At 49.5% G+C, this 27571-nt stretch overlaps 3 protein-coding genes across 3 annotated transcripts; all 3 read right to left on the bottom strand.

Annotated features, from left to right (window-relative positions):
* Positions 1-4309, bottom strand: LOC109785993 (UDP-glycosyltransferase 83A1). Its single transcript, XM_020344578.4, has 5 exons — positions 3778-4309; positions 2907-3445; positions 2597-2813; positions 1154-1600; positions 1-1086 (listed from the first exon to the last, which is right to left on the bottom strand). Exons 1-5 carry the CDS (start codon positions 4262-4264, stop codon positions 203-205), a joined length of 2574 nt encoding a protein of 857 aa, XP_020200167.1. The 5' UTR covers positions 4265-4309; the 3' UTR covers positions 1-202.
* Positions 4310-7894: 3585 nt separating this feature from the next.
* LOC109785999 (UDP-glycosyltransferase 83A1) lies at positions 7895-9985 on the bottom strand. The gene is made up of 3 exons (XM_020344587.4): positions 9353-9985; positions 8616-9154; positions 7895-8518 (listed from the first exon to the last, which is right to left on the bottom strand). The coding sequence occupies exons 1-3, from the start codon at positions 9858-9860 to the stop codon at positions 8171-8173; spliced, it is 1395 nt and encodes a 464-aa protein (XP_020200176.2). The 5' UTR covers positions 9861-9985; the 3' UTR covers positions 7895-8170.
* A 5014-nt stretch (positions 9986-14999) lies between these two features.
* Positions 15000-16955, bottom strand: LOC120965318 (UDP-glycosyltransferase 83A1). The gene is made up of 3 exons (XM_040390902.3): positions 16291-16955; positions 15660-16195; positions 15000-15557 (listed from the first exon to the last, which is right to left on the bottom strand). The coding sequence occupies exons 1-3, from the start codon at positions 16772-16774 to the stop codon at positions 15210-15212; spliced, it is 1368 nt and encodes a 455-aa protein (XP_040246836.1). The 5' UTR covers positions 16775-16955; the 3' UTR covers positions 15000-15209.
* Between the last annotated feature and the right edge of the window lie 10616 nt (positions 16956-27571).

Below are 27571 nucleotides of genomic sequence, written 5' to 3'. Positions count from 1 at the left end.
TACGTGGGAAAGACCCAACCCAACATACAATAAATATTTTACAATATACAATAGTACATCATATATGTTTTCAGTTTTGATAGTATCATTAATTCAAATATACAACCCTCAAAAAAATTCAAATATACATGTTATATACAATTAATTTCATTGAAATAATAATGCAAACTAATTGCACAAACAGATACCGGATGCTTTGGGTTCATTCACTCAGAAGGTCCACAAATCTAGCGAAATTCTTGTGTGAGGAGCCGCCCTCGCTGATGCACCTCCAGGAGGTGTCCTTTAGCCGCCGAGCCCACTTCCTGAAGTCCGCGTCGCCGATGACACTTTCCACCTTGCACCTCACCTCCTCTTTCGTCACAACACCATCCTCGCCGGCGGACACGGCGAGGCCGGTCCTCCACACGTCGGTGATGTAGCTCCGGTCCAGGAACTGCTCGCAGAAGTAGGGCCAGCACAGGACCGGCACGCCATTTCTCACCGCCTCCATGGTCGAGTTCCACCCGCAGTGCGACACGAAGCACGCCACCGCTTGGTGCGCAAGGACCTGCTGCTGGGAGCACCAGCTGACGATCATGCCGGTGCCGGCGACGCGCTGCTGGAACTCGTCGAGCCAGTCCTTGCTCAGGCCGGCGGTGAAGTCCGGGCGCACCACCCACAGGAACGGCCGGCCGGTGAGCTCCAGCCCCTCGGCCAGCTCCTCGAACTGGCGCGGGTCGAAGATGGCCATGCTCCCGAAGGCCACGTACACGACGGAGCCGTCAGGTCGCGCGTCCAGCCATTTGAGGCAGCTCGTGTCCTCCGGCAAGAAGCTGCCGACGGACCTCTGGAACTCCTTGTCGGCGAAGAGCGGGCCGATGGGGAGGATGTTGGGGAAGAGCTTGAACGCGCCGGCCTCGGCGTCGTGGAACGAGTTGCACACGGTCATCTCGGCGTGGGCGCTGAACTTGTTGTTCCGGCACACGAGCTGGAATATGATGTGCTGTCCGTCGGGGGCGCCGGCGTTGTTCCACGGCAGGAGCGACGTGTGGAGCGGTGGCATCCCCGGGGCGAGCCGCAGCGTCTCCTGCCGCTCCGGCCATCCTACAGTACAGTAGAATATTCGATCGCAATCATTCACAATTAAGGAAGACCAAAAGGAGATGGTTACCCTTGTCGTTGAGAACGCCTTGCTCTATCAGCTCGGGGATCTTGAGCATGATGGCGAGGCACGCCGCGGACGCCGGCCAGAAGGAGGCGACCCGGATGCCGAGCCTCTTGGCGACCTCGAACGACCAGCCCATGTTGAAGTCGGCGACGAGCCACTTCACCCTGGGCCTCCCGGCCGCCTCCATTTCCCCGACCAGTGCCTCCAGGTAGGCCGGCATGTGCCGCGGGTAGGCGTCGACGAGCTTGTTGAGGTCCTTGCGGTCCTCGTCGTCGGCCAGCCCGTCCGGGATGGAGGCGAGGTGGATGCCGCGCAGCGCGGCGCCGCCGTCCGGCGCCATGGCGGCGAGCACGAGCGCGTGGTCCACCTCGGTGTTGACGAAGGTGACCTCGAAGCCGTGGTCGACGAGGCGGTGCGAGAGCTCCATGAGCGGGACGACGTGGCCCTGGCACGGCATGGGCAGCACCAGCACGTGACCCTTCGCCATGGCTGCCCCCCCTCCCTCCCTCCGCGTGCGCCTACTGCTGCAATGTGTGGCCAACAGGAACAGCTGGGAATGGGCACGGACACCAGCATCTCATATATATATATATATATATAGGTAAACGTTTGCTGCCGGTCGACCGGCTAGCGATTGCGCCGGTCGTTGCACGCGCATCTACCTCTCACGCAGCCACATGCTCAATCAGGCCCACACCATCGCCCGTGTCCCTTGGTTGCCTTATCTTCTCACGCGTTTTCTCCCCACGGGGGCATCTTCCACCTCCCGCAAGCAAAACGAAAATATATGGCTCACGTGTGTACCGAGCATTATCTACCTTTTGTCAGTCGAATGGGCGCCATGCAAATGCATACGATGACCAAGAACAATATGCCAAATAATTCATTGGTTGCACCACGTGCTGGACTTTTTTTCCTTTATAACACAGGAAGGGACCAGAAGGTCCCCGAGGCTGTTGTAATATCAAAAGGTGATACAGCACTACAAAAAAGATAATCAAATAAAAAAAGATTATAATCACATCCTTTCTTTTTACAAACAAGACCCTAAATATAAGAGATAAAATGCAACGTACTACTGCTTTTGCCGCCATCTTCGGACAAATCATTGCCATCGCCGGGAAAAGGAGCCATGGCCTCACCATGGAGGGTGAATAAAGCTGGTTGGAGCTGGGTTTTTTGGTCCAACTCCTTCAATACCAGAAAAATAGTACGGAACGAGGATTCATTGGAGATGCTCGGCTGTTCTCGATCCCCTATCTCAGGATGCCACGATAAAGATACTAGAGGTCTAGGAAGAGTGAAATGGTGCAGCTCACTCCGTCAGGAGATCAACAAATCTCTTGAAATTCTCGTACGAGGAACCTCCCTCGTTGACGCTCTTGCGAGCTGCATCCCTGAGCATTCGCGCCCTCTCCGCAATCCCCTTGTCGCCGGTGAGCCGTTCCAGTTTGGCCTTCACCTCCTCCTTGGTCACGACGCCATCGTCTCCATGTGTCACGTCCAAACCAGTCCTCCAAATGTCGCAAATGTAGTTCTGGTTCGCGAACTGGTCGGAGAAGTAGGGCCAGCACACGATGGGCACGCCGTTCCTCACCCCCTCCATCGTCGAGTTCCATCCGCAGTGCGACACGAAGCATGCCACCGCGGGATGCGCCAGAACCTGCATGTCCGTCGAGATAGCATGGAGATCATGGCTGGACCCCAAAACGCATGACATGATGCTACAGTTCTTGGCAGTGCACCGCGTGCGCACCTGCTGCTGGGGGCACCAGCTGACGATCATCCCGATGCCGGCGACGCGCTTCTGGAACTCGTCGAACCACGCCTTGCTGAGGCCGCCGGAGGTGAAGTCCGGGCGCACCACCCACAGGAACGGCCGGCCGGTGAGCTCCAGCCCCTCGGCCAGCTCCCGGAACTGCCGCGGGTCGAAGATGGTGAAGCTGCCGAACGCCACGTACACGACGGAGCCTTCGGGCTGCGCGTCCAGCCATTCCAAGCAGCTCGCGTCCTCCGGCCAGAACTGCCCGACGGGCTTCCGGAGCTCCTGGTCGGCGAACAGCGGGCCGATGGGCATTATGTCCGGGCACAGCTCGAACGCCCCGGTCTCGGCCTCGTGGAACGACTTGCACATGACTATCTCGGCGAGGTCGGTCACCTGAGCAATCCCGAACGCCAGTTCGAAAGCTGCCCGACGTCCTTCGAGGGCGCCGTCGATGTTCCATGTCATTTGCGTCGGACGGAGTGGCGGCATACCGGGGGCGAGCTCGAACGTCCCGTGTCTCTTCGGGAAGCCTGCACATTTTGGTTTGTCAATTGGATCGGAAAAAACTGCATTTCTCTGCGGCAATAGATTTGAGACTTCTCAAGGGAGTAAAATTTAGTACCAGTAACGAATAAATCTCCAAGAAATGACGATATACAATATGAAAGTTAATTAATGATACCATGAATAATAATGATGTGGACTTAATATTGTAAATGTTGATACTTTTTTATTTAAACTTGATCAATTTTTATGAAGTTTGACTCGAAGACAAATCTTATATGTCAAGCAGAAAGGAACAAGGAAGTATAGCAGTAAGCATGGACAAAACAAGAAAATTAATGCAGTGGAGCAAAGGTACCTTTGTCGTCGAAGAAACCATCATGTATGAGCTGGGGAATCCTAAGCGACGTGACAAGGCACGCCGCGGACGACGGGCAGACGGAAGCGACCCGGACGCCGAGATTCCTTGCGACCTGGAAGCAGCACGCCATGGTCGCGTCGGCGACGAGCCACTGAACCTTGTTCTCCCCGGACGCCTCCGTCTCCCTGATGAGCTCCTCAACGTAGCCCGGCACGCGCCCCAAGACCCCCGCCAGGACCTTGCCTAGGTCCCTGTGGCTGTCGCCGTCGGCCAGACCGTCCGGTACGGAGACGAGGCGGATGCCGTCCAGCGCCTTCTTGTCGTCGGCGAGGGCGTCGAGAAGAAGCTTGCGGATGGGCTCGGTGCAGACGAAGGTGACCCGAAGGCCGTGGTCGACGAGGCGGTGCGACAGCTCCATGAGCGGGGTGACGTGGCCCTGCGCCGGGAACGGCAGCACCATGACGTGAGGCGCCGCGCCGGCCATCGCCGATTCGCCGGTCGAGTTGGACAGGCAGTGTACAACTGCGGCAGCGTGGGCACACACTCTCTTTATCTCTCAGTGCGATGTAGCCAGAGAGGTAGAGACGCAGAGACTGACATGGGCGCGTTGTATACATTTTGGCATTTCTGCGTCGTCCGCACGCTGGCCGTTCTCGTCGTTTCCGCGGAGAAGAAGGATAAACCGTCTCCTTGTTCCGTTGGCCACATGTGGGGGTGGTCGTATTCGGCGGCCTGTGAGTGAGAAGAGAAGGGCGGACGATAGGGCACGTTCAACAATGCGATCGTATGGGCAGGCCCCCTACATATAGCAAATAGCCCTCGCTAATATTGACACCAGTACTCCCAATTCTAGCCGCCGCCGAGATACCGTCCATGACTCCCAATTCTAGCCGCCGCCGTCGCGGCTTTTCTACACATCACCGATTCGGTCCCCCACTCCCCTTCTTCCTCGTCCGACGGCCTCGACGGCGGCAAAAGGTGTGTTGACCGATCTGTCTTTTTTTTCTTAGACTAGTCACAATGGGTAGTAACTTAGACTAATAACATGCATATGTTACTAGTCTATGTTACTATCTTTGTAGTGGGGAGTAACATATGTGTCGTGTCATGCAACACTTCATTTATTAGGTTGTAGATTTATCTTGTCTTGGTACGTGTGATGTTACAGTAACTAGCTATGTTACCACATGTCTCTCTTTTCTCATTAATTACTCGCCACATCATCTATTTTTGTCTAGAGATATGTGATGTTACCAACTATGTTACTCCCACTGTGGTTAGTTTTAGGCTTTTGCCTATCAACATAAATGAGGTGTTGGCGACGACGTCCAATCCGGCGTCCACGAAGGGTCTATGAGAGTTTGTGACCTGAGATATGTTGGTTCTCTTCAAATCTTGGCAGTTAGTGTGTATTTCAAGAACGAGCTATTGGTTGGCCATTGGTCCGACTACTTCCACATCATTTTATGTGTTGTATAACGGCATTATTCGGTTTCTCCAATCCCCTGAACCGGTGGTGATAAATTGCAAGCATGTACTAGACTGTGTGATCCTCTAACAGATGTTGCCACATGATTTATAGATCTCGTCTGAAGGGGTGAGTGATGGTCTTAAGCGTTCGGTGTGATGACGGCATTTGCGGTTGTCCCTTTTCATTATTATTGGTTGGGTGTAATTTTCAATCTCTAACAAGCGACATACAATCAGAGTAACAAGAAGGCAAGTTTGATTTTTAGTGTAGTTTTATTTTCATTTCGACTGTTCGTTCTGTGTCCGGCTGTCTATCCATTTGTTCTTTTTTAGATTAAGCAAATCTAAGATGTCCTACCGATATCTATACACATACTAATAAAGGAACAAACATTTTTGCCCGTCCGTCCGTCGTAGAATTGCCCTTAAAGTTGCCACAAATTACATCCAATCCCACCGCTAAGTGGAAAAACGTTTTGTTTCACTACATCGGTCGTAGCCTTTGGTTCATATTCGTCAATCCCCTATCCCATTTATGTAAACAAGTGGCTTAACATTGACCATTATTTTTGAAATTATGCCCATAATTTTTTTTTGAAACACCTTGAGTGCACTAAAAATCATTCCACCTTTATTTTTTGCGCAACACCACCTATCATGTTCTTTGTTGCATGGCATCGTGAAAAATTTCGATGGATTTGTTGATGTCGTCGAATGTGTATGAGGGGTGATTTCTTTTCTCCCGTTGCAACGCATGGGCATGTTTGATAGTATTTTTTTTAAACGCAGTATTGTGGTGAAGCCTTGCATTATGTCGGCTTTTTTTAGACAACTTCAATCGGCTTCTGTTGAGTCCTCATGTCCGGAGCTCCTATTGGATGCTTTGTGCATCAAACTGTCCCTATTTCATATAGGACGCGCCCCACTGGCCAATGGGCCGACTCGACCGGGTACATTAGTGACTCGATTGGCATTCCTCGACGACCACTGTAACTATCTGACGCACACAATAGTAGCATGGCCCGATACTGTAGTAACTCGACTAGATGTTGTATGGAGCAATTTTTTGGGTTTTCGGTTGTTCTATTTTAAAACATGATTTTATTTCTTAAAAAACTGTACATTTTTATATGTTTTTTATAAAATATGAATTTTATAAAATAAATTTTAATCACAAATCTGTTTTTAAAATTTAAAAAAAAGTAATTTGGATTATTTTTTAAGTGAACATTTATCTAAAATTCCAAAAATGAATTTTTTTTAATATATGCAAAAAAATAAAATAAAATCAAGAAAATAACAGAAACCCGAAACATGAAAAGGCAAATCAGAACATTCTAAAAAGTTCTCAAAACCAGCCAAGAACCTTCCCGTTCTATAGCAAGTGTACTACCCTCAAGTGGGCCGGCCCATGTACCTAGTTTGCTCACTCTTCTCTGTACATTTCTATGGCAGTTTGAGGTAGAGAGCATCAAATAAGGAATACTCGCATGCTCCGAAAGCGAACGTTCACGGGAGCCGGCATTGAAGCGACTCCTCGGCCGAGAGCGCCGCCCACTGCACGCCTTCTTTTCGCATTGAAACAGCATCTGTCAGCCAGTCTACCACCATTAAACCGGCACATGTGTCGAGGAATCTACTCCGACGCCCCGAGCGTCACACATTTGATCCTATGCCGGTGAGCATTAAACACCACCCATGCTGGCTCCTCACATCCGCCCGCTATATAAATGTGTCTAGGCGTCGGGCAAGTTAGAACCACACCTCACCTCCGCTCTCTCCACCCCCTTCTTGTACAACACCCGCCATGGCCCCCGGCGAACAGAAGGAGTTCTCCGACATTACAACTGTCTGGGTAGCCTGGTGAGCTAGCCCGATACAGATTGGCTTGATGGCAATCCCTCTCGATTTGGCGCCACAACCATCACCATCGCCACCCCCTCCTCGCCCGTCCTGGCTGGACAACGCCGTCTCCCGACAAATTCGCCGCGAGCAATGGTGGCAACACGTCAGGTAGGTGGGGAAAGAAGTCATGTCTGTGAAGGCCGGACGTCTGTGGCTACCGCGGACAGCGAGGAAAAGTGGATCATGGAAGGCCGCCGCCGCTTGTGCTCCACGCAGGCCACCGTCACCGCGTCGCTGGGTTACATAGTCGGTGTCTTGTCCGGTGAGCTGGGGCGTAGACCACGGCGATCTTCTTCCCCCACACAAAAACCAACTCTGATCCATGCTTCACGAAAGCGGAGGAAGGCTATTCTTCCCTTCTCACTCAAGCATATTCCTCCTAGGCATCCGGCGGTCCAATGAGTGGGCTGCCGGACATAGGGAAGACATGTCGTGGAAGTGGCGATCTGCCGCAGCTGGTCGTAGATTAGTTTTACCACAGCGTGGTATAGTTCAGTTAAACTATGCTCGAAATGTAAATATTTGCGTCTAAATCATCCGGTTTGCATGCAATTCGTTTGGTTTGTTTAAAGCCGATTTAAATACATGCAGATAGTATTGTATGGTCGGTTCCCGCATGTTCGTAGACTGGCCCGCCCTGGTCCACAAAGGATGCGGTGTCCGGGTCAAAATTATTATTTTTTAAATGGCGTCTGGTCTGGGTCAACGTTGGAGATGACCTATGGCAAACCCCAATATATGTTCTCGATCGCAAGTCAAATAATATATTCTCCTGAGCATATCTCAGAATGCCACGATAAAGATACTAGAAGTCTAGATTGAATTGGTGCAGCTCACTCCGTTAGGAGATTAACAAATCTCTTGAAATTCTCGTACGAGGAACCTCCCTCGTTGATGCTCTTGCGAGCTGCATCCCTGAGCATCCCTGCCCTCTCCGCGATTCCCTAAAGTCCAATATAATATATTCTCCTACGATAAAGGTACTAGAAGTCTAGGAAGAGTGAATTGGTGCAGCTCACTCCGTCAGGAGATGAACAAATCTCTTGAAATTATCGTACGAGGAGCCGCCTTCGCTAACGCTCTTGCGAGCTGCATCCCCGAGCACCCGTGCCCTCTCCGCAATTCCCTTGTCGCCGGTGAGCTGTTCGAGTCTGGTCTTCACCTCTTCCTTGGTCACGATGCCATCCTCGCCATGCGTCACGCCCAAACCAGTCCTCCAAATGTCGCAAATGTAGCTCCGGTTTGCGAACTGGTCGGAGAAGTAGGGCCAGCACAGGATGGGCACGCCGTTCCTTGCCCCCTCCATCGCCGAGTTCCATCCGCAGTGCGACACGAAGCACGCCACCGCCGGATGCGCCAGAACCTACATGTACGTCGAGATAAACATGGATCATGGCTGGAGATGGACTCAAAACGCATGGCATGATGCTACAGTTCTTGGCAGTGCACCGGGCGCGCACCTGCTGCTGGGGGCACCAGCTGACGATCACGCCCTTGCCGGCGACGCGCTTCTGGAACTCGTCGAACCACGCCTTGCTGAGGCCGCCGGAGGTGAAGTCCGGGCGCACCACCCACAGGAACGGCCGGCCGGTGAGCTCCAGCCCCTCGGCCAGCTCCCGGAACTGCCGCGGGTCGAAGATGGTGAAGCTGCCGAACGCCACGTACACGACGGAGCCTTCGGGCTGCGCGTCCAGCCATTCCAAGCAGCTCGCGTCCTCCGGCCAGAACTGCCCGACGGGCTTCCGGAGCTCCTGGTCGGCGAACAGCGGGCCGATGGGCACTATGTCCGGGCACAGCTCGAACGCCGCGGTCTCGGCCTCGAGGAACGAGTTGCACATGACTATCTCGGCGAGGCCGGTTACCTGAGCCATCCCCAACACCAGCTCGAAAGCCGCCTGCCGTCCTTCGGGCGCGCCGTCGATGTTCCATGCCATTTGCGTCGGGCAGAGTGGCGGCATACCGGGGGCGAGCTCGATCTTCCCGTTTCTCTTCGGGAAACCTGCACATTATCCATGTGTTATGATTTTGGTTTGTGAATTGGAGCGAACAAAACTGCGTTTCTCTGCGTCAATAGATTGATTGAGACTTGTCAAGGCAGTACATTTGGTAAGGAGAAATTTCCAGAAAATGAAGAAGCAGAGCATTGCAGGGAGATCAGTAAGCAAGCAGGGGAACAGTGGAACATTGGGAGTAGTACCATTGTGGTCGAAGAAGCCATCCTGTACGAGCTGGGGAATCCTGAGCGACGTGACAAGGCACGCCGCGGACGCCGGGCAGACGGAGGCGACCCGGACGCCGAGATCCCTCGCGGCCTGGTAGCAGCACGCCATGGTGGAGTCGGCGACGAGCCACCGCACCTTCCTCTCCCCGGACGCCTCCGTCGCCCTGATGAGCTCCACCACGTAGCCCGGCACGCGCCCCAAGACCCCGGCCAGGACCTTGCCTAGGTCCCTGCGGCTGTCGCCGTCGGCCAGGCCGTCCGGTATGGAGACGAGGCGGATCCCGTCCAGCGCCTCACCGCCGCCGCTGTCGCCGTCGGCGTCCCGCTGCAGGGCGTCAAGAAGGAGCTTGTGGATGGGCTCGGTGCAGACGAAGGTGACCTGGAAGCCGTGGTCGACGAGGCGGTGCGACAGCTCCATGAGCGGGGTGACGTGGCCCTGCGCCGGGAACGGCAGCACCATGACGTGCGGCGCCGCGCCGGCCATCGCCGATTCGCCGGAAGGGCTGGACAGGCAATGTGCTTAGCGGGAGCGTGGCCACTCACTCTCTCGGTGCGCTGTAGCCGGAGCGGTAGAACTAGAGACTCAGAGACTGATGATAAGGGCGGCTCTCTGCGTCGTTCTCGTCGTTTCCCGCGGTGAGTGGGTGAGAAGAAAGGCTGGCGATAGGTTATGAGATCCGGTACATACACCAATGCGGTCGTATGGACAGCTACAACATGGACGTGTTTGTTGTCCGTATGATGATTAGTAGACTGGATGAAATCTTTTTCTTGACATGGTGTTTGGTTACTTGGCTTACATCAATTCCTTGCATAGCACCATGTTTAAAGCATTCTAAGCCAGTTTTCACTCGTGCAGACCACAAGATGAGAAGGATTTTCTTCTTTTCCGTGCCAGGCTGCATGCTTCCCTCACGGCGTATGCAGGAAGCCATCACTACGAAACGTGTGAGCTTGCATCCTGTCAAACCCCATCAACCATCATGCATGCAACCAAACAACACGACTATGTCATTTTTTTTTTGCATTGTTTTTCTTCAACCATGCCCTGCTCAGTCTGGCTCGTTTTTCTCATATAGCCTGGTCCAATAGGCAACCAAACACGTCCCATATAGCCCTCGATAATTGACCCTTGTATGGGAGACTGTATTTTTTCTCCCGAGCTCCATGAAATGTATGTATGTATGTATGTATGTATAGGGAAACACTTCTAATCACTCGGTGGATTGCAGCTCTCGCGCGCCGCCGCCTTCCCCGCAAACCACGTGGCCATGGGTCATCACCATTCAGATTTGCAACTAACCAATTGTCGCAATCTTACTACCGCAACAATTGGTCTGTTGCAGACCGACGAAAACGATGAGACTGTGATGTGGTGATATCCAGATCCCACAAGCGTCGCCTGACGCTTTGGCGCTGGCGCCGGCAACCGTCCACCTCGCCGGAGAGAAGGTTGGCGGCGAGGTTACAGCAGGTGGTCAGGCGCGGTGCCTGTTGTTGCCGCCCACCTCCACCACAACCGTCGCCCGCACATGGTGCGCCCACCTCGCCAGAGAGGAGGATGGCAGTGAGGCGACCTGGTCGGAGGTCAAACGCTCGCCGGCGACGATGCGATGGCCGGGACAGGCGGCGCAAGTCCTCCCTCGCCACCGCTCACGACGAACGACCGGCCGTGTTTTTTTTATTTGCAACATCCTCCCTATTGCAAGAAAGATTCTGCATCACCATCAATATTGCAAAACTTTCTGGTGAAGGCAAAAAATATCTGTAACATTATCTCTGCTGCAAAAAAAATTCTACAACAATAGCTCTGTTGCAAAACTTCTGCAACATGAACTCTGCTGCAAACGTCTAAGCGCAACATCATCTTTGTTGCAAAGCTACCAGCTGAATTAAATGATCATCTTGCACTGAATCCAATGGTTCACAAGGCGACGGGTCTTTTAAAAAGATCCGCTGGCCCGACGCGTAGCGTTGTCCGTATGTATACTACATTTCTGTATGGTTTCATGAACAAATGCTTTTATTGTGAATAGTGCATGTGTTAGAAAGGCATGATTTTTTTGTAGCTTAAATCAAAACGTATTTCATCATGAAAAATATATGGAGATGTAGTATACATCCATAGGTTCATGTGTAATTTTTTTTTTTCAGAATGTTCTAAAACTTCAAAAAATATGGGGTTTTGAAGGAAACAAAACAAAAAAAGTCCAAGCTCCATGGAGTCAGGGATCCAAAAGCAATCTCCATTTCTATGGAAGCATTGGCCTGTCCTGAAGCCATGGCACTTCGCCATCTTCCCGTTGCCTTGGCTTGTATGATGTTTTTTTAGGGAACTTGTATAATGGTTGTGATGGATATATCAACCGGGCTTTTGAGCGAGCCCCATCAAATAATAGGCGGACAACCACACAAGCGTGCATTCGGGTGGCCGACCCATGTAGCAACATAGGGTAGTGAACGAGCGCTAGCTCTGGCTTCTTTAGCTAAAAAAAGCTAGCTCTGGATTCTTTGTTTTTGTTGGTATCGAATGATCTTTTTGCTTTTGTAATACTGTATGATTTATAGGAAAACATGAAATTTATTTATGTTTTGAAAATTGTGAATTTTTTTTAATTTTAATTCGTTTTAAGAAAGGAAATGTTTCAAAAAAATCAAATAAATTCAAATTTTCTAAAAATTATTTTCTTTTTAAATATATAAACATTTGATGTAAAAAAACTAAAAGAAAATAAAACGATAAAATAAAAGTTGAAAAAAGAGACCAAGACCTTCTAAAAGATTCTGAAAACCAGAAAATAAAACCTACTACATGGCCCGCCCGGTACAGTCGCTGGCTCCGCTTGGTGCAATGCATCAATATTTTCTCAGGAGTTCCTATTTATGGCTCGGGCCGTCAGATAACCACCAATCACGCATTATGTGCCAGCCCATGTAATCGCTGGGCCCTCCTGTTTTTAATTATTTCATTATACTCCCTCCGTTTTTAAATATTTTTTTAGAGATTTCAAATGGACTACCATATACGGATGTATGTAGACATATTTTAGAGTGTAAATTCACTCATTTTGCTCCGTATGTAGTCACTTGTTGAAATTATTAGAAAGACAAATATTTAGGAACGGAGGAAGTATGTTTTATTTTTATTTTTACTTCAAGAACAGTTCATGGGTATCAAATTAAAAAAATGTACGAGATTTCGAGAATGTGCTGAAATTCAGAAAATTGTTACGGAATTTAAAAAATGTTCTTAATTTGGGGAAACTTCACAAAATTAAAAAATGTGCGGGATTTCATAAAATGTTCATGGATTTTAAAAATATTGAAGAATTATAAAGCAATGCTCATGAATTCACCATCGTTGATGCCAAAGACCCACCGGCGGCCGGGAATTCTGCGACACCACCGCAGAAACGGCGGCGGCTAGGGAAGAACATCATCGATAGCGCCACGTCGACGACGGTCACCACCAGTCGCGCTGCTACTTAAGCGGTGCCGGCTTTGGCCAAGTTGACTGACAAAAGGGACTGTCAGTCGGCGGACAACTCGGTGGTGGTGATGAGGACAAAGAAGAATGCGACCAACGAGTCGCCCCCCTCCCCCCTCGAGTTGTCGTGGCGCCGACGAGTACTAAGCGGCCTCCTGCTCCCCCGCCGCCACCCTCTTCACCTTTGATGGACGAGGACGAGGTGGATTCGGACGGTACGACCAGCGATGACGAACTGCCTGTAAGATTGAATTTTCTTCTTCTTTTTGTTTCTTTATTTGCAATTGCGTGGCAAAGTGAGGCATGATTTTATATTGATTGCTAGGTTCTTCCTGTATTTTTGTAGTGAGCAATTTAATGATAATGTCGCCGATTTCATGCATGAATCGAATTCAAGCCACATAGTTGGGCTCGATGACGTTGCAATTTCAATTCCATATATCCAAACAAGAGGAACCCATGTTATAGACGAGGAAGATGGGGTCAAGTAATGAAGAGGAAGAGTAGAAGGGCAATACAAGACCAAGAAAAACAAAGCTTTGTGTAAAGCTTGGGTCAACATCTCTCTTGATGCCACGGTGAGTGCCAACGAAACAAAGGAGAAATTTTGGGCCCGAATCGAGGAGTACTACAACAAGAATGTGACCATTCCCTTGAACCGCACAATCGGATCACTAAATCATCGCGGGACAATAATCCAGGAGCAATGCAACCAGTGGGCCGGATGTGTTGAGCAAGTGAACTTCCAACTGCCAAGTGGAGTGCCCATCATTGCTAGGCCGAGCTTGATGGGCATCATTGCTACACCGAGCTTGATGGGCATGGGAAGTGGGTAAGAAGAGACTTTGAAACCACACCGAAGAGAGCCAAAGGATCAACAATGGTGATGAAGAAGACTTGGTAGAGGACCCCTCCACTCATGTGCGTACGGATTTAGCTTGTCGATTATTATTCACTTTACTGGTTGTGAATTACTATTTCAATCATTATCTAGTGAATAACCGAGCTCAGTGAAGATTAGGATCCATCAAAAGAATGTGGTTGGGAGATGTCACAATTAATCACTTGTCCATATAGTCAAACCTGATGGGACCTACTAATTAGTGGTTGCAGGTCACACATTACATATACTTGTGATAAGAAGGATATTTGTAGTATACAGAAATACCTCCCCAATCTTCAACTTATTCTAGGTGGAGTGTGATATGTTGGCCAAAAGACCGAGGGTTCGGGGTGGAGGTCCTTGATATACAATAATACTAGTTACTTACTACCAATCAAGTTGTTGTTTAAGTTGTTAAATGAAGATGGTATGCAGCAAGAGTTAAGTGCCTCCATTCAAACAAATAGCACAAGTGACAACCAAACTTGATTCTCCTTTTTGGAAAGACCTGATGAGGGTTAATAAAGAGTTTATTTTAGTAGGGGGGAGATGCCTGCTAGAGAACGCCACTCTAGGTCAAGAATAACATTCTTTTTAGTAGATTTTATATATCTAGGGCTCCACTGAATATTAGTTTTGGGTTGACTCTGAATATTAGTTTTGGGTTGACTCTGACTGGATATAAATGGATGGCCTGGTTAGGTTTTGTTGATGAAAATAAATCTAACAAGAGACTAGTCGGATGTATTCCGATGAAAATTGCACATCTCTGGTTTTTTCTCGGTCAAATCGATGTATCATAGCAAATGTTTTCTTTAGGTAAAGCAGAACTTTATAACTTAATGGTGCTTGGATAAATCGTGCAAGCAGGCACACGCAGCTACTTGGGACGGTACAATAGTGACCCAGCTAATGCTATCATTTGGCTAACACAAACGGCCAATTTTAGCTAACTCCTCAAGCGCGGCATAATTTGAACCATGATGACACACGGTCACACGCTGCTTGGAGAACAACATTTTTAACTCGAACTTTGATGTCCTCGATGCATGATCAATTCATCTTACACATATATTTCGTGTGCCATGGCTTGGAAGCACCCGAAGCCATGGACCCATGATAGCCGTTGAACGTCCAGAAAAAAATTCAACAGATCTTGCAATCTTGTAACTTGATTGACCCAACTAGAAAAATACTTGACTGACCCGGTGATGTCAGTCGTCACAAACCGGAGCAATGCTACACGCACATACTTTACCATGGTAGATGTTGATATTTTTTCACATAATTATGGTCAAACTTTATGAAATTTGATTTTAGACAATTCTTATATGCAGAGTAAAAAAGACCGAAGGGAGTACGTGCGCGTAGCATTGCTCCAAACCGCATAAGCTATACCCACACCCGCCACGTACACACAGCACTACCGTCATAGGAGTATTATTACAGTGCATGGCACTCGCTCATTGGCTTAGCAGGTCGATGAACTTGTTGAAATTCTTGTGCGACGAGCCGCCGTCGGCGATGCACTCGGACGCCGCGTCCTTGAGCCAGGACGCCCTCTTCCTGATGCCCGCGTCGCCGATGACCCCCTCCACCTTGCTCCGCACCTCCTCCTTGGCCACGATGCCGTCCTCGCCGGGGGTCACGGCGAGGCCGGTCCGCCACACGTCGGTGACGTAGCTCCGGTCCAGGAACTGCTCGCAGAAGTAGGGCCAGCACAGGACCGGCACGCCGTTCCTCGCCGCCTCCATCGTCGAGTTCCACCCGCAGTGGGACACGAAGCATGCCACCGCGCGGTGCCCCAGGACCTGCCGGAACCAAACAGATTCACACGTTACGGGCACTGCTCGGCTACGGTCGACACGTCAAGTGACACGGATGAGCGTGGCGGTTTGTGGGTTTGGCGTGACCTGCTGCTGGGAGCACCAGCTGACGAACATGCCCGTGCCGGCGACGCGCTGCTGGAACTCGGCGAGCCACGCCTGGCTCAGGCCGGGGGTGAAGTCCGGGCGCACCACCCACAGGAACGGCCGGCCGGCGAGCTCCAGCCCCTCGGCCAGCTCCTGGAACTGCCGCGGGTCGAAGATGGCCATGCTGCCGAAGGCCACGTAGACGACGGAGCCGTCGGCCCGCGCGTCCAGCCATTTCAGGCACCTCGCGTCCTCCGGCAGGAAGTTGCCCACGGGCTTCTGGAACTCCCCGTCGGCGAAGAGCGGGCCGATGGGCAGGATGTTGGGGAAGAGCTTGAACGCGCCGGCCTCCGCCTCCTGGAACGAGTTGCACACGGTCATCTCCGCGAGGTCGTTGAACTTGTTGTTCCGGCACACGAGGTCGAAGATGATGTGCTGCCCTTCGGGGGCGCCGGCGTTGTTCCACGACATCAGCGACGTGTGCAGCGGCGGCATCCCCGGGGCCAGCTGCAGCGTCTCCTGCCGCTCCGGCCATCCTACAGTACACGGTATTCGACCACGCCGGGGATCAACCCCAAGTAAGCAAAAGCATACAGAATCAGAAGCTAGAAGAATAGAGATTGGTAAGTACCCTTGTCGTTGAGCACGCCGTCCTCTATGAGCTGGGGGATCTTGAGCATGATGGCGAGGCACGCCGCGGAGGCCGGCCAGAAGGAGGCGACCCGGATGCCGAGCCTCTTAGCGACCTCGAAGGACCAGCCCATGTTGACGTCGCCGACGAGCCACTTCACCCTGGGCCTTCCCGCCGCCTCCATCTCCCCGACGAGCCTCTCCAGGTACCCCGGCATGTGGCGCGAGTAGGCGTCGATGAGCTTGTTGAGGTCCTTGCGGTCCTCGTCGCCGGCCAGCCCGTCCGGGATGGAGGCGAGGTGGATGCCGCGCAGCGCGGCGCCGCCGCCCGGCGCCATGGCGGCGAGCACGAGCGCGTGGTCCACCTCGGTGTTGACGAAGGTGACCTGGAAGCCGTGGTCGACGAGGCGGTGCGAGAGCTCCATAAGCGGCACGACGTGGCCCTGGCAGGGCATGGGCAGCACCATCACGTGGCCCTTCGCCATGGCTTAGCCTCTCCCTCTCCTCCGCAGTCCGCACGCACGGCAGCAGCAGCAGTAGAAAGACGCAGGAGATGCAAACGCAGTAGGGTGTGTGTGCGCGCCAAGCTGGCGATCACCGCGCACCACAGCCTTATGTGGAGGAATTCCGATCGTGGGGGGCAGAAGCTTCCTGCGAAATAGTAAATAGTTATCTCGGTCGTGAGCTGGTGGTGAGGTATGTTGTCTGCGTTCTGCAGCATGAAGCCAAATAGTCATTCAAAGCTACTGTCCGAAAAAACTTATCCCTTAAATAGGTGAGTAGATTCATTTATTTAAAAACAACTTTGGGACAAGCTTTTTCGAATGAAGAAAGTACAATTAATCGCTTCTGTACAGTGCAATAATGTGTATGCTTATCGGATGCAGGTGGTGTTTGTCGCCTTCTAGCGCTAGTACTAAGAAAGAAGAGTCAGAGCTGCCGCTGATGAAGTTGTCGGCAGAGACGAGTTTGCTATTTTAATTGCTCGGCGAATCTCTCGTATTTTTGTCATACATATCGGACGATTGATCTGGCTGGTCGAATTATAGCGCTGGCGAACGAACTGCAGCTTGAAGAGTAAATTCTTAAACAGCAGCAGGGCTTATTAAACAGAGCTAGCGCAGACCTTACGCGCCAACAAACTTATCCCCCTGGAATGGCTGGCTATCACCATGACCGCCCGACATGCCGTGGTTTCTTTAGTGTCAACTCCGTCGTGGAACCCCCACCCAACGCCTGCGCTACCAGTCAGTTCAGATAAGTGGTAAAAGTCGTCGATGCCCCAGTGGCCGGTGATATTCGTACGCAATTTTACTGTAAAAAATACTATATACGTGCTCGGCTGGGCAGCATGCAACACGGCATAAACGGATCTTCAGAATTCGAGATCGCCCGTGAAGTTGATCGCCTTCAACGACGAGGGTGTGGAGGTGGTCACCAAGTGCAAGGAGCACGGCAATGCCTTCGTCGCGACCGCCTGAGCTCCTGTTGCCCGTTCCTTGTTGGTTCTTTTAAGACTTGGGTTTCGTTTAAAACTTATCTTACTATGTTGGTTTAAAACTTTTTCTGCATGGTCAAGACTTATGTTTGTGCCTAAGATCGTTGTGTTGCTACTAGTTTAGTTGTTAGTAGTTTATGTGTGCCTTTGGTAACCTCACCACATCGAGGAGAAAGTTACCACACAACTGTCGTGGATGTAACCAAACAACCGGACTTGTGCTTCCCCTCAAACAAGGCCGCAACCAAACAACATGCCTGTCGTTTTGGCAGATGTAGGCAACCAATCAACATGCAGATGTTGTTTTTTTGCCTGCATATGCTCAGTCAGGCCCAGTTAAGACAAGTATGCAAAGTGCCAAAAAACGATGCAGGTAACCAAACGCGCCCCTATAGACGCTCATAGACAAAATTGTTACAAGCGTGGTGGTGTGAGGTAAATCCATAATGCGAACAGAAGGTGAGAGTAATCCAATCAAACATTGCATCAGACATGTAACGAAACGCGGTGCTGATGTTTCTGCTCTGATACAGTATGAGACTTTGTGCGCAACCAAACGACCCGTAAAATATGCTCGGATCATGACTTTTCGACTGTCTACTACAACAATGTTTGCCCGACTCCAGTGCTTGTAGTCGTCGCTAGGTGGTCTATGGACCTGGATATAAATTTTACTTCTAGTGTTTCTTGTACTACCTTGACAAGTTGATGAATATATTGAAAGTTTTTTTAAAAAAGAAAAACTCAACCAGACTATAGGGGGAGGCTCAAAAATGCAATAGGTCGCACGACAATCAAACACGCCACATGTGAAGGCTCTTAAAAAATGCATAGGATTAGGCTGGCAAAACAGGTCCAGATCTCGGGGAGTGTGGATCCGGCGACGCATACGCACGCAGGCAGGCGTTGAAAACGCCGAGAGCGACATGGGAGCGATCAGGCAACCAAGTGCCGCCATCATGTGCCAAGTCCAAGCAAAATGCTCAGTGCCGTCACCACGGGTTCTCTATCCTCATCTCGTCTTTGATTCTGGTGCCTCCGGTTTGCCTGTCTCCGCCCGCATTGGGGGAGAAATATGATATGCACAACTACAAATCTGGCAAGATTTTCTTCGAACCAACCGGCGATCGGTCGTGGCTGCATACACGTACAGGAAGTGAGGTGATGAAAGTGATTGCAACTCCAAAATACTCACACGCCAAGGAAGCACCATCTTGACTCTTGAGCGTGGATGATATGAAGACAGCGATTGCAACTCCCAAATACACGCCAAGAAAGCAAAGACTTGAAGCTCGTGGCTAATTGGCAACACGACCTGGCTATAGATATACTGCGCTACCAATAAACGACGTCAACTTTATTGAAGTTATTTTGGAGCGGTGGTCTGCCTTGTGCGGTTCAGCATGCCAAAGACTACGAAATTGCTTTGCGTACGACTAACTTCATCGTATTTGCATACGGCATGATGATCCTACGTCTGTTCCTAAAGTAATGACTTGATCCAAGGGTGACTGACTAATATCGTACAACATCGGATGAAAAGTTGTCGTACGTGTAGCACTGCTCCAAAGACTATGTTGGAGCAGCTCTAGCCGACCCCTTATAAAATAGAGTAAATGATGGAGTAAAGCTTAGTGGAGTATATTTAATCCACTGAGTTTCGGTCGGACCTAGCCGATCCCCCTAAATGCAACAAAGTATAATTTTCTCCTTTCTAACTTATGCAATTCTAGTTTACATTGCAATTACATATTAACACACATATAGAAACTGTGAAGGTTCACGAAAATCACAAAAATAGCTTACAAACTGAATTCAAAGTTTAGAAACTGAATTGTTCAGATGTAAACACACCGAATGGTTCAAATGTAGCAAATAACATGTAAAAGCACAACTAGGAAGCGCGGCTCTTGCAATGGTGAGAAAAAGACTAATGTGCATCCGAAAGCGCCGGCGAAAGTACTTCTCCGGATAGGTTGGATTTGGATCAAAGTAGTCTCTCATGATCTTGGCGTGCCTTCCGCTCTACCACGATTGAGTTGTATGTGCCCAAACTGCGATCCTCTCCTCGCCGCCAAATATAATCATGAAAATCATGCCAAGAACGGCTTCAAAGTCTTCATCGTCTTCTTCCTCTTCGGATGACGACGAGTCCTCGAAGATCATCTCTCGCAACCTCTTCATCTTCAATTCAAACGGTCCGGTTAAATTTGATTGTACAAAACAAACGAAACGAAAGAAGAAACAAATAAAAATAAACTTACCTAGGCCGTCGAACACTTTGCAAGGCGGTGGTGATGCACCGGCCGGCCGGCGACGTTGACGCCAAACCAGCGGGCGGCGACGCATGGGAATGACCTGCAACGGTGCGCAAGCAAGGTTAGATATGGCGACGACGGCGGCGTTTCACCTCGATTCTGGCAACGGCCGACGAACAGGCTCGGAGTCGGCAGAAGGGTGGAGAGGGCCAAGGAAGGCGACAAGGTAGCGGCGGGGCCGACGAACGGTCGCCAGGAGGTGCACGGGCGAAGAGGCAGTGGGGGGGGGGGGGGCGCGAGAGAAGCAGATTTTTTACTCCGTGCTGTCGCGGCCAAGTATATTTAGACGCTGAAGAGGCGGAGTAAAAAAATTACTTTTCTATTCGGTTTGGGGATCGGCTAGGTGCCGCTGAGATGACTAAGAGCATATCTAGCAGACCCCGCAAAAAGCCCCAACCTGCAAAATAACCGCCAAAATGTGGGTCGGCGCGGAAAATCCCGCTCGAACAGACCCCGCAAACGCGGCCGGCCCGCAAAACTTTTTGAGGGGCGCGGCAAAATCTTGACCCCAACCCGCGAATACGCGGGTACCCCCCCTCCCCTCGGCCCGTCGGTGCCCTGCATATAGCGGGAGCAGTTGATGGGGAGGACATTTCAGCCCGTGCTTTTCCCCACCAACCACCTCCCCTCTCCCCCTCGCCCCCCCCCCCCCCCCCCCGCCGGGCCGCCGCCCAAAATTTCGGTGAAAGTAGCCGGCGGGAGCACGCGAAAAGGCCGTTACACGCACGAGGTTGCCCTCCGCCCCCCTCTTGCGCCGGCGGGCCGGAAAGTTGCGGATCTGCGGCCCTTTATCGCGGGCGGCCGGATTTGGCTTTTCCGGCCGCCGGTGGCTGCGCCAAGCGATGGAATGGTCGGGGAGCATCTCGCACAGCCCCGGCAAAGTCGCATCGGCGCATGCAGGGACGGGTTCGTCATGTCGCCGCCGCCGACGGTTTGCAGGCATGGATTCGGTCGGCCGTCCGTCGGGCTCGGCGCTCGCGCAGAGGCTCTGTGGCTCGCCGATGCCGCTCATACAGTGCGACGAGTGCACGCGGACAGTGCTGCGGCTAACCTCGGGCACGCCGATGAAGGAAATATGCCCTAGAGGCAATAATAAAGTTATTATTTATTTCCTTATATCATGATAAATGTTTATTATTCATGCTAGAATTGTATTAACCGGAAACATAATACTTGTGTGAACACATAGACAAACAGAGTGTCACTAGTATGCCTCTACTTGACTAGCTCGTTGATCAAAGATGGTTATGTTTCCTAGCCCTAGACATGAGTTGTCATTTGATTAACGGGATCACATCATTAGGAGAATGATGTGATTTACTTGACCCATTCCGTTAGCTTAGCACTCGATCGTTTAGTATGTTGCTATTGCTTTCTTCATGACTTATACATGTATTACGGAACGAGTAAAGAGACTTGCCGGTAACGAGATTGAACTAGGTATTGAGATACCGACGATCGAATCTCGGGCAAGTAACATACCGATGACAAAGGGAACAACGTATGTTGTTATGCGGTTTGACCGATAAAGATCTTCGTAGAATATGTGGGAGCCAATATGAGCATCCAGGTTCTGCTATTGGTTATTGACCGGAGACGTGTCTCGGTCATGTCTACATAGTTCTCGAACCCGTAGGGTCCGCACGCTTAACATTTCGATGATAGTTATATTATGAGTTTATATGTTTTGATGTACCGAAGGTTGTTCGGAGTCCCGGATGTGATCACGGACATGACGAGGAGTCTCGAAATGGTCGAGACATGAAGATTGATATATTGGATGACTATATTCGGACACCGGAATGGTTCCGGGGGTTATCAGATATATACCGGAGTACCGGGGGGTTACCGGAACCCCCCCAGAGGCTATTGGGCCTCATGGGCCCAATTGGTGGAAGAGGATAGGCGGCCAAGGGGCAGCCGCGCGCCCCTCCCCCCCCAAAGTCCGAATTGGACAAGGAGGGGGGGGCGGCGCCCTCCCTTTCCTTTCCCCCTCTCTCCTTCCCTCTCCTCTTCTAGTCCAACAAGGAAGGGAGGGAGTCCTACTCCCGGTCGGAGTAGGACTCCTCCTGGCGCGCCTCCTCCTGGCCGGCCGCACCTCCCCCCTTGCTCCTTTATATACGGGGGCAGGGGGCACCCTAGACACAACAATTGATCGTTTGATCTTTTAGCCGTGTGCGGTGCCCCCCTCCACCATAGTCCACCTCGATAATACTGTGGCGGTGCTTAGGTGAAGCCCTGCGTCGGTAGAACATCATCATCGTCACCACGCCGTCGTGCTGGCGAAACTCTCCCTCAACACTCGGCTGGATCGGAGTTCGAGGGACGTCATCGGGCTGAACGTGTGCTGAACTCGGAGGTGCCGTGCGTTCGGTACTTGATCGGTCGGATCGTGAAGACGTACGAGTACATCAACCGCGTTGTGCTAACGCTTCCGCTTTCGGTCTACGAGGGTACGTGGACAACACTCTCCCCTCTCGTTGCTATGCATCACCATGATCTTGCGTGTGCGTAGGAATTTTTTTGAAATTACTACGTTCCCCAACAGTGGCATCCGAATCTGGTTTTATGCGTTGATGTTATATGCATAAGTAGAACACAAGTGAGTTGTGGGCGATATAAGTCACACTGCTTACCAGCATGTCATACTTTGGTTCGGCGGTATTGTTGGATGAAGCGGCCCGGACCGACATTACGCGTACTCTTACGTGAGACTGGTTCTACCGACGTGCTTTGCACACAGGTGGCTGGTGGGTGTCAGTTTCTCCAACTTTAGTTGAACCGAGTGTGGCTACGCCCGGTCCTTGCGAAGGTTAAAACAGCACCAACTTGACAAACTATCGTTGTGGTTTTGATGCGTAGGTAAGAACGGTTCTTGCTAAGCCCGTAGCAGCCACGTAAAATTTGCAACAACAAAGTAGAGGACGTCTAACTTGTTTTTGCAGGGCATGTTGTGATGTGATATGGTCAAGACATGATGCTAAATTTTATTGTATGAGATGATCATGTTTTGTAACCGAGTTATCGGCAACTGGCAGGAGCCATATGGTTGTCGCTTTGTTGTATGCAATGCAATCGCCCTGTAATGCTTTACTTTATCACTAAGCGGTACGCGATAGTCGTAGAAGCATAAGATTGACGAGACGACAACGACCCTATGATGAAGATCAAGGTGTCGCGCCGGTGACGATGGTGATCATGACGGTGCTTCGGAGATCGAGATCACAAGCACAAGATGATGATGGCCATATCATATCACTTATATTGATTGCATGTGATGTTTATCTTTTATGCATCTTATCTTGCTTTGATTGACGGTAGCATTATAAGATGACCCCTCACTAAATTATCAAAGTATAAGTGTTCTCCCTGAGTATGCACCGTTGCGAAAGTTCTTCGTGCTGAGACACCACGTGATGATCGGGTGTGATAGGCTCTACGTTCAAATACAACGGGTGCAAAACAGTTGCACACGCGGAATACTCAGGTTAAGCTTGACGAGCCTAGCATATAACAGATATGGCCTCGGAACACGGAGACCGAAAGGTTGAGCGTGAATCATATAGTAGATATGATCAACATAGTGATGTTCACCGTTGAAACTACTCCATCTCACGTGATGATCGGACATGGTTTAGTTGATATGGATCACGTGATCACTTAGAGGATTAGAGGGATGTCTATCTAAGTGGGACTTCTTAAGTAATATGATTAATTGAACTTAAATTTATCATGAACTTAGTACCTGATAGTATCTTGCTTGTCTATGTTGATTGTAGATAGATGGCCCGTGCTGTTGTTCCGTTGAATTTTAATGCGTTCCTTGAGAAAGCAAAGTTGAAAGATGATGGTATCAATTACACGGACTGGGTCCGTAACTTGAGGATTATCCTCATTGCTGCACAGAAGAATTACGTCCTGGAAGCACTGCTGGGTGCCAGGCCTGCTGCCGATGCAACTGAGGACGTTAAGAACGTCTGGCAGAGCAAAGCTGATGACTACTCGATAGTTCAATGTGCCATGCTTTACGGCTTAGAACCGGGACTTCAACGACGTTTTGAACGTCATGGAGCATATGAGATGTTCCAGGAGTTGAAGTTAATATTTCAAGCAAATACCCGAAGTGAGAGATATGAAGTCTCCAATAAGTTCTACAGCTGCAAGATGGAGGAGAATAGTTCTGTCAGTGAGCATATACTCAAAATGTCTGGGTATAATAATCACTTGATTCAACTGGGAGTTAATCTTTCGGATGATAGCGTCATTGACAGAATTCTCCAATCACTGCCACCAAGCTACAAGAGCTTCGTGATGAACTATAACATGCAAGGGATGGATAAGACGATTCCCGAGCTCTTCGCAATGCTAAAGGCTGCGGAGGTAGAAATCAAAAAGGAGCATCAAGTATTGATGGTCAATAAGACCACCAGTTTCAAGAAAAAGGGCAAAGGGAAGAAGAAGGGGAACTTCAAGAAGAACAACAAGCAAGTTGCTGTTCAGGAGAAGAAACCCAAGTCTGGACCTAAGCCTGAGACTGAGTGCTTCTACTGCAAGCAGACTGGTCACTGGAAGCGAAACTGCCCGAAGTATTTGGCGGATAAGAAGGATGGCAAGGTGAACAAAGGTATATGTGATATACATGTTATTGATGTGTACCTTACTAATGCTCGCAGTACCACCTGGGTATTTGATACTGGTTCTGTTGCTAATATTTGCAACTCGAAACAGGGGCTACGGATTAAGCGAAGATTGGCTAAGGACGAGGTGACGATGCGCGTGGGAAATGGTTCCAAAGTCGATGTAATCGTGGTCGGCACGCTACCTCTACATCTACCTTCGGGATTAGTTTTAGACCTAAATAATTGTTATTTGGTGCCAGCGTTAAGCATGAACATTATATCTGGATCTTGTTTGATGCGAGACGGTTATTCATTTAAATCAGAGAATAATGGTTGTTCTATTTATATGAATAATATCTTTTATGGTCATGCACTCTTGAAGAGTGGTCTATTTTTGTTGAATCTCGATAGTAGTGATACACATATTCATAGTATTGAGGCCAAAAGATGCAGAGTTGATAATGATAGTGCAACTTATTTGTGGCACTGCCGTTTAGGTCATGTCGGTGTAAAGCGCATGAAGAAACTCCATACTGATGGACTTTTGAAACCACTTGATTATGAATCACTTGGTACTTGCGAACCGTGCCTCATGGGCAAGAAGACTAAAACGCCGTTCTCCGGAACTATGGAGAGAGCAACAGATTTGTTGGAAATCACACATACAGATGTATGTGGTCTGATGAATGTTGAGGCTCGTGGCGGATATCGTTATTTTCTCACCTTCACAGATGATTTAAGTAGATATGGGTATATCTACTTAATGAAACATAAGTCTGAAACATTTGAAAAGTTCAAAGAATTTCAGAGTGAAGTTGAAAATCATCGTAACAAGTAAATAAAGTTTCTACGATCTGATCGTGGAGGAGAATATTTTTGTTATGAGTTTGGTCTTCATTTGAAACAATGCGGAATAGTTTCACAACTCACGCCACCCGGAACACCACAGCGCAATGGTGTGTCCGAACGTCGTAATCGTACTCTACTAGATATGGTGCAATCTATGATGTCTCTTACTGATTTATCGCTATCGTTTTGGGGTTATGCTTTAGAGACGGCCGCATTCACGTTAAATAGGGCACCATCAAAATCCGTTGAGACGACGCCTTATGAACTGTGGTTTGGCAAGAAACCAAAGTTGTCGTTTCTTAAAGTTTGGGGCTGCGATGCTTATGTGAAAAAACTTCAACCTGATAAGCTCGAACCCAAATCGGAGAAATGTGTCTTCATAGGATACCCAAAGGAGACTGTTGGGTACACCTTCTATCACAGATCCGAAGGCAAGACTTTTGTTGCTAAATTCAGAATCTTTCTAGAGAAGGAGTTTCTCTCGAAAGAAGTGAGTGGGAGGAAAGTAGAACTTGATGAGGTAATTGTACCTGCTCCCTTATTGGAAAGTAGTTCATCGCAGAAACCGGTTTCTGCGATGCCTACACCAATTAGTGAGGAAGTTAATGATGATGATCATGGAACTTCAGATCAAGTTGTTACTGAACCTCGTAGGTCAACCAGAGTAAGATCCGCACCAGAGTGGTACGGTAATCCTGTTCTGGAGGTTATGTTACTAGACCATGACGAACCTACGAACTATGAAGAAGCGATGGTGAGCCCAGATTCCGCAAAATGGCTTGAGGCCATGAAATCTGAGATGGGATCCATGTATGAGAACAAAGTGTGGACTTTGGTTGACTTGCCCGATGATCGGCAAGCCATTGAGAATAAATGGATCTTCAAGAAGAAGACTGACGCTGACGGTAATGTTATTGTCTATAAAGCTCGACTTATTGCAAAAGGTTTTCGACAAGTTCAAGGGATTGACTACGATGAGACCTTCTCACCCGTAGCGATGCTTAAGTCTGTCCGAATCATGTTAGCAATTGTCGTATTTTATGATTATGAAATTTGGGCAAATGGATGTCAAAACTGCATTCCTGAATGGATTTCTCGAAGAAGAGTTGTATATGATGCAACCGGAAGGTTTTGTCGATCCAAAGGGAGCTAACAAAGTGTGCAAGCTCCAGCGATCCATTTATGGACTGGTGCAAGCCTCTCGGAGTTGGAATAAACGCTTTGATAGTGTGATCAAAGCATTTGGTTTTGTACAGACTTTTGGAGAAGCCTGTATTTACAAGAAAGTGAGTGGGAGCTCTGTAGCATTTCTAATATTATATGTGGATGACATATTGCTGATTGGAAATGATATAGAATTTCTGAATAGCATAAAGGGATACTTGAATAAGAGTTTTTCAATGAAAGACCTCGGTGAAGCTGCGTATATATTGGGCATCAAGATCTGTAGAGATAGATCAAGACGCTTAATTGGACTTTCACAAAGCACATACCTTGACAAAGTTTTGAAGAAGTTCAAAATGGATCAAGCAAAGAAAGGGTTCTTGCCTGTGTTACAAGGTGTGAAGTTGAGTAAGACTCAATGCCCGACCACTGCAGAAGATAGAGAGAAGATGAAAGATGTTCCCTATGCTTTAGCCATAGGCTCTATCATGTATGCAATGCTGTCACTACAAAAAAAATACACTTCCGTGATGATACATGTTTGTCACAGTAGGTCGCGTTTTTTGTCATGCATGTACATCCATGAAGATTTTATGACAGAATCAAGATAGTCATACATGTGCTGTCGTAGAAGTGTTCCATGACATTACCAAAATTATCATCACGGAAGTGTCCACTTCCATGACGATAAATCGCGCGTCCTAGAAGTGCTTTCGTCAAGGGTGACCAACACGTGGCATCCACCATAACGAAACGCCGTTAAGCTATCGGGTCGGGTTTTGGATCCGATAACCCGTTAACAGCCCCGACCAATGGGAAATTTCCACGTGTAAA

This window comes from Aegilops tauschii, chromosome 5 (assembly GCF_002575655.3).
Source record: "Aegilops tauschii subsp. strangulata cultivar AL8/78 chromosome 5, Aet v6.0, whole genome shotgun sequence".
Classification (NCBI taxonomy): Eukaryota; Viridiplantae; Streptophyta; class Magnoliopsida; order Poales; family Poaceae; genus Aegilops; species Aegilops tauschii.
Note: the sequence above shows the minus strand (reverse complement) of the source record. Positions and strands in the feature narration are given on the sequence as shown.

Excerpts from the sequence above, each read along its gene's own strand:
- LOC109785993 (XM_020344578.4), bottom strand. The coding sequence starts at position 4,264 with ATGGCCGGCGCGGCGCCTCACGTCATGGTGCTGCCGTTCCCGGCGCAG. Across the intron at positions 3,446-3,777 it reads TGGTTTCTTCGACGACAAAG|GCTTCCCGAAGAGACACGGG; the intron begins GTACCTTTGCTC and ends CAAAATGTGCAG. Across the intron at positions 2,814-2,906 it reads GCTGGTGCCCCCAGCAGCAG|GTTCTGGCGCATCCCGCGGT; the intron begins GTGCGCACGCGG and ends ACGGACATGCAG.
- LOC109785999 (XM_020344587.4), bottom strand. The coding sequence starts at position 9,860 with ATGGCCGGCGCGGCGCCGCACGTCATGGTGCTGCCGTTCCCGGCGCAG. Across the intron at positions 9,155-9,352 it reads TGGCTTCTTCGACCACAATG|GTTTCCCGAAGAGAAACGGG; the intron begins GTACTACTCCCA and ends GATAATGTGCAG. Across the intron at positions 8,519-8,615 it reads GCTGGTGCCCCCAGCAGCAG|GTTCTGGCGCATCCGGCGGT; the intron begins GTGCGCGCCCGG and ends ACGTACATGTAG.
- LOC120965318 (XM_040390902.3), bottom strand. The coding sequence starts at position 16,774 with ATGGCGAAGGGCCACGTGATGGTGCTGCCCATGCCCTGCCAGGGCCAC. Across the intron at positions 16,196-16,290 it reads CGGCGTGCTCAACGACAAGG|GATGGCCGGAGCGGCAGGAG; the intron begins GTACTTACCAAT and ends CGTGTACTGTAG. Across the intron at positions 15,558-15,659 it reads GCTGGTGCTCCCAGCAGCAG|GTCCTGGGGCACCGCGCGGT; the intron begins GTCACGCCAAAC and ends TGGTTCCGGCAG.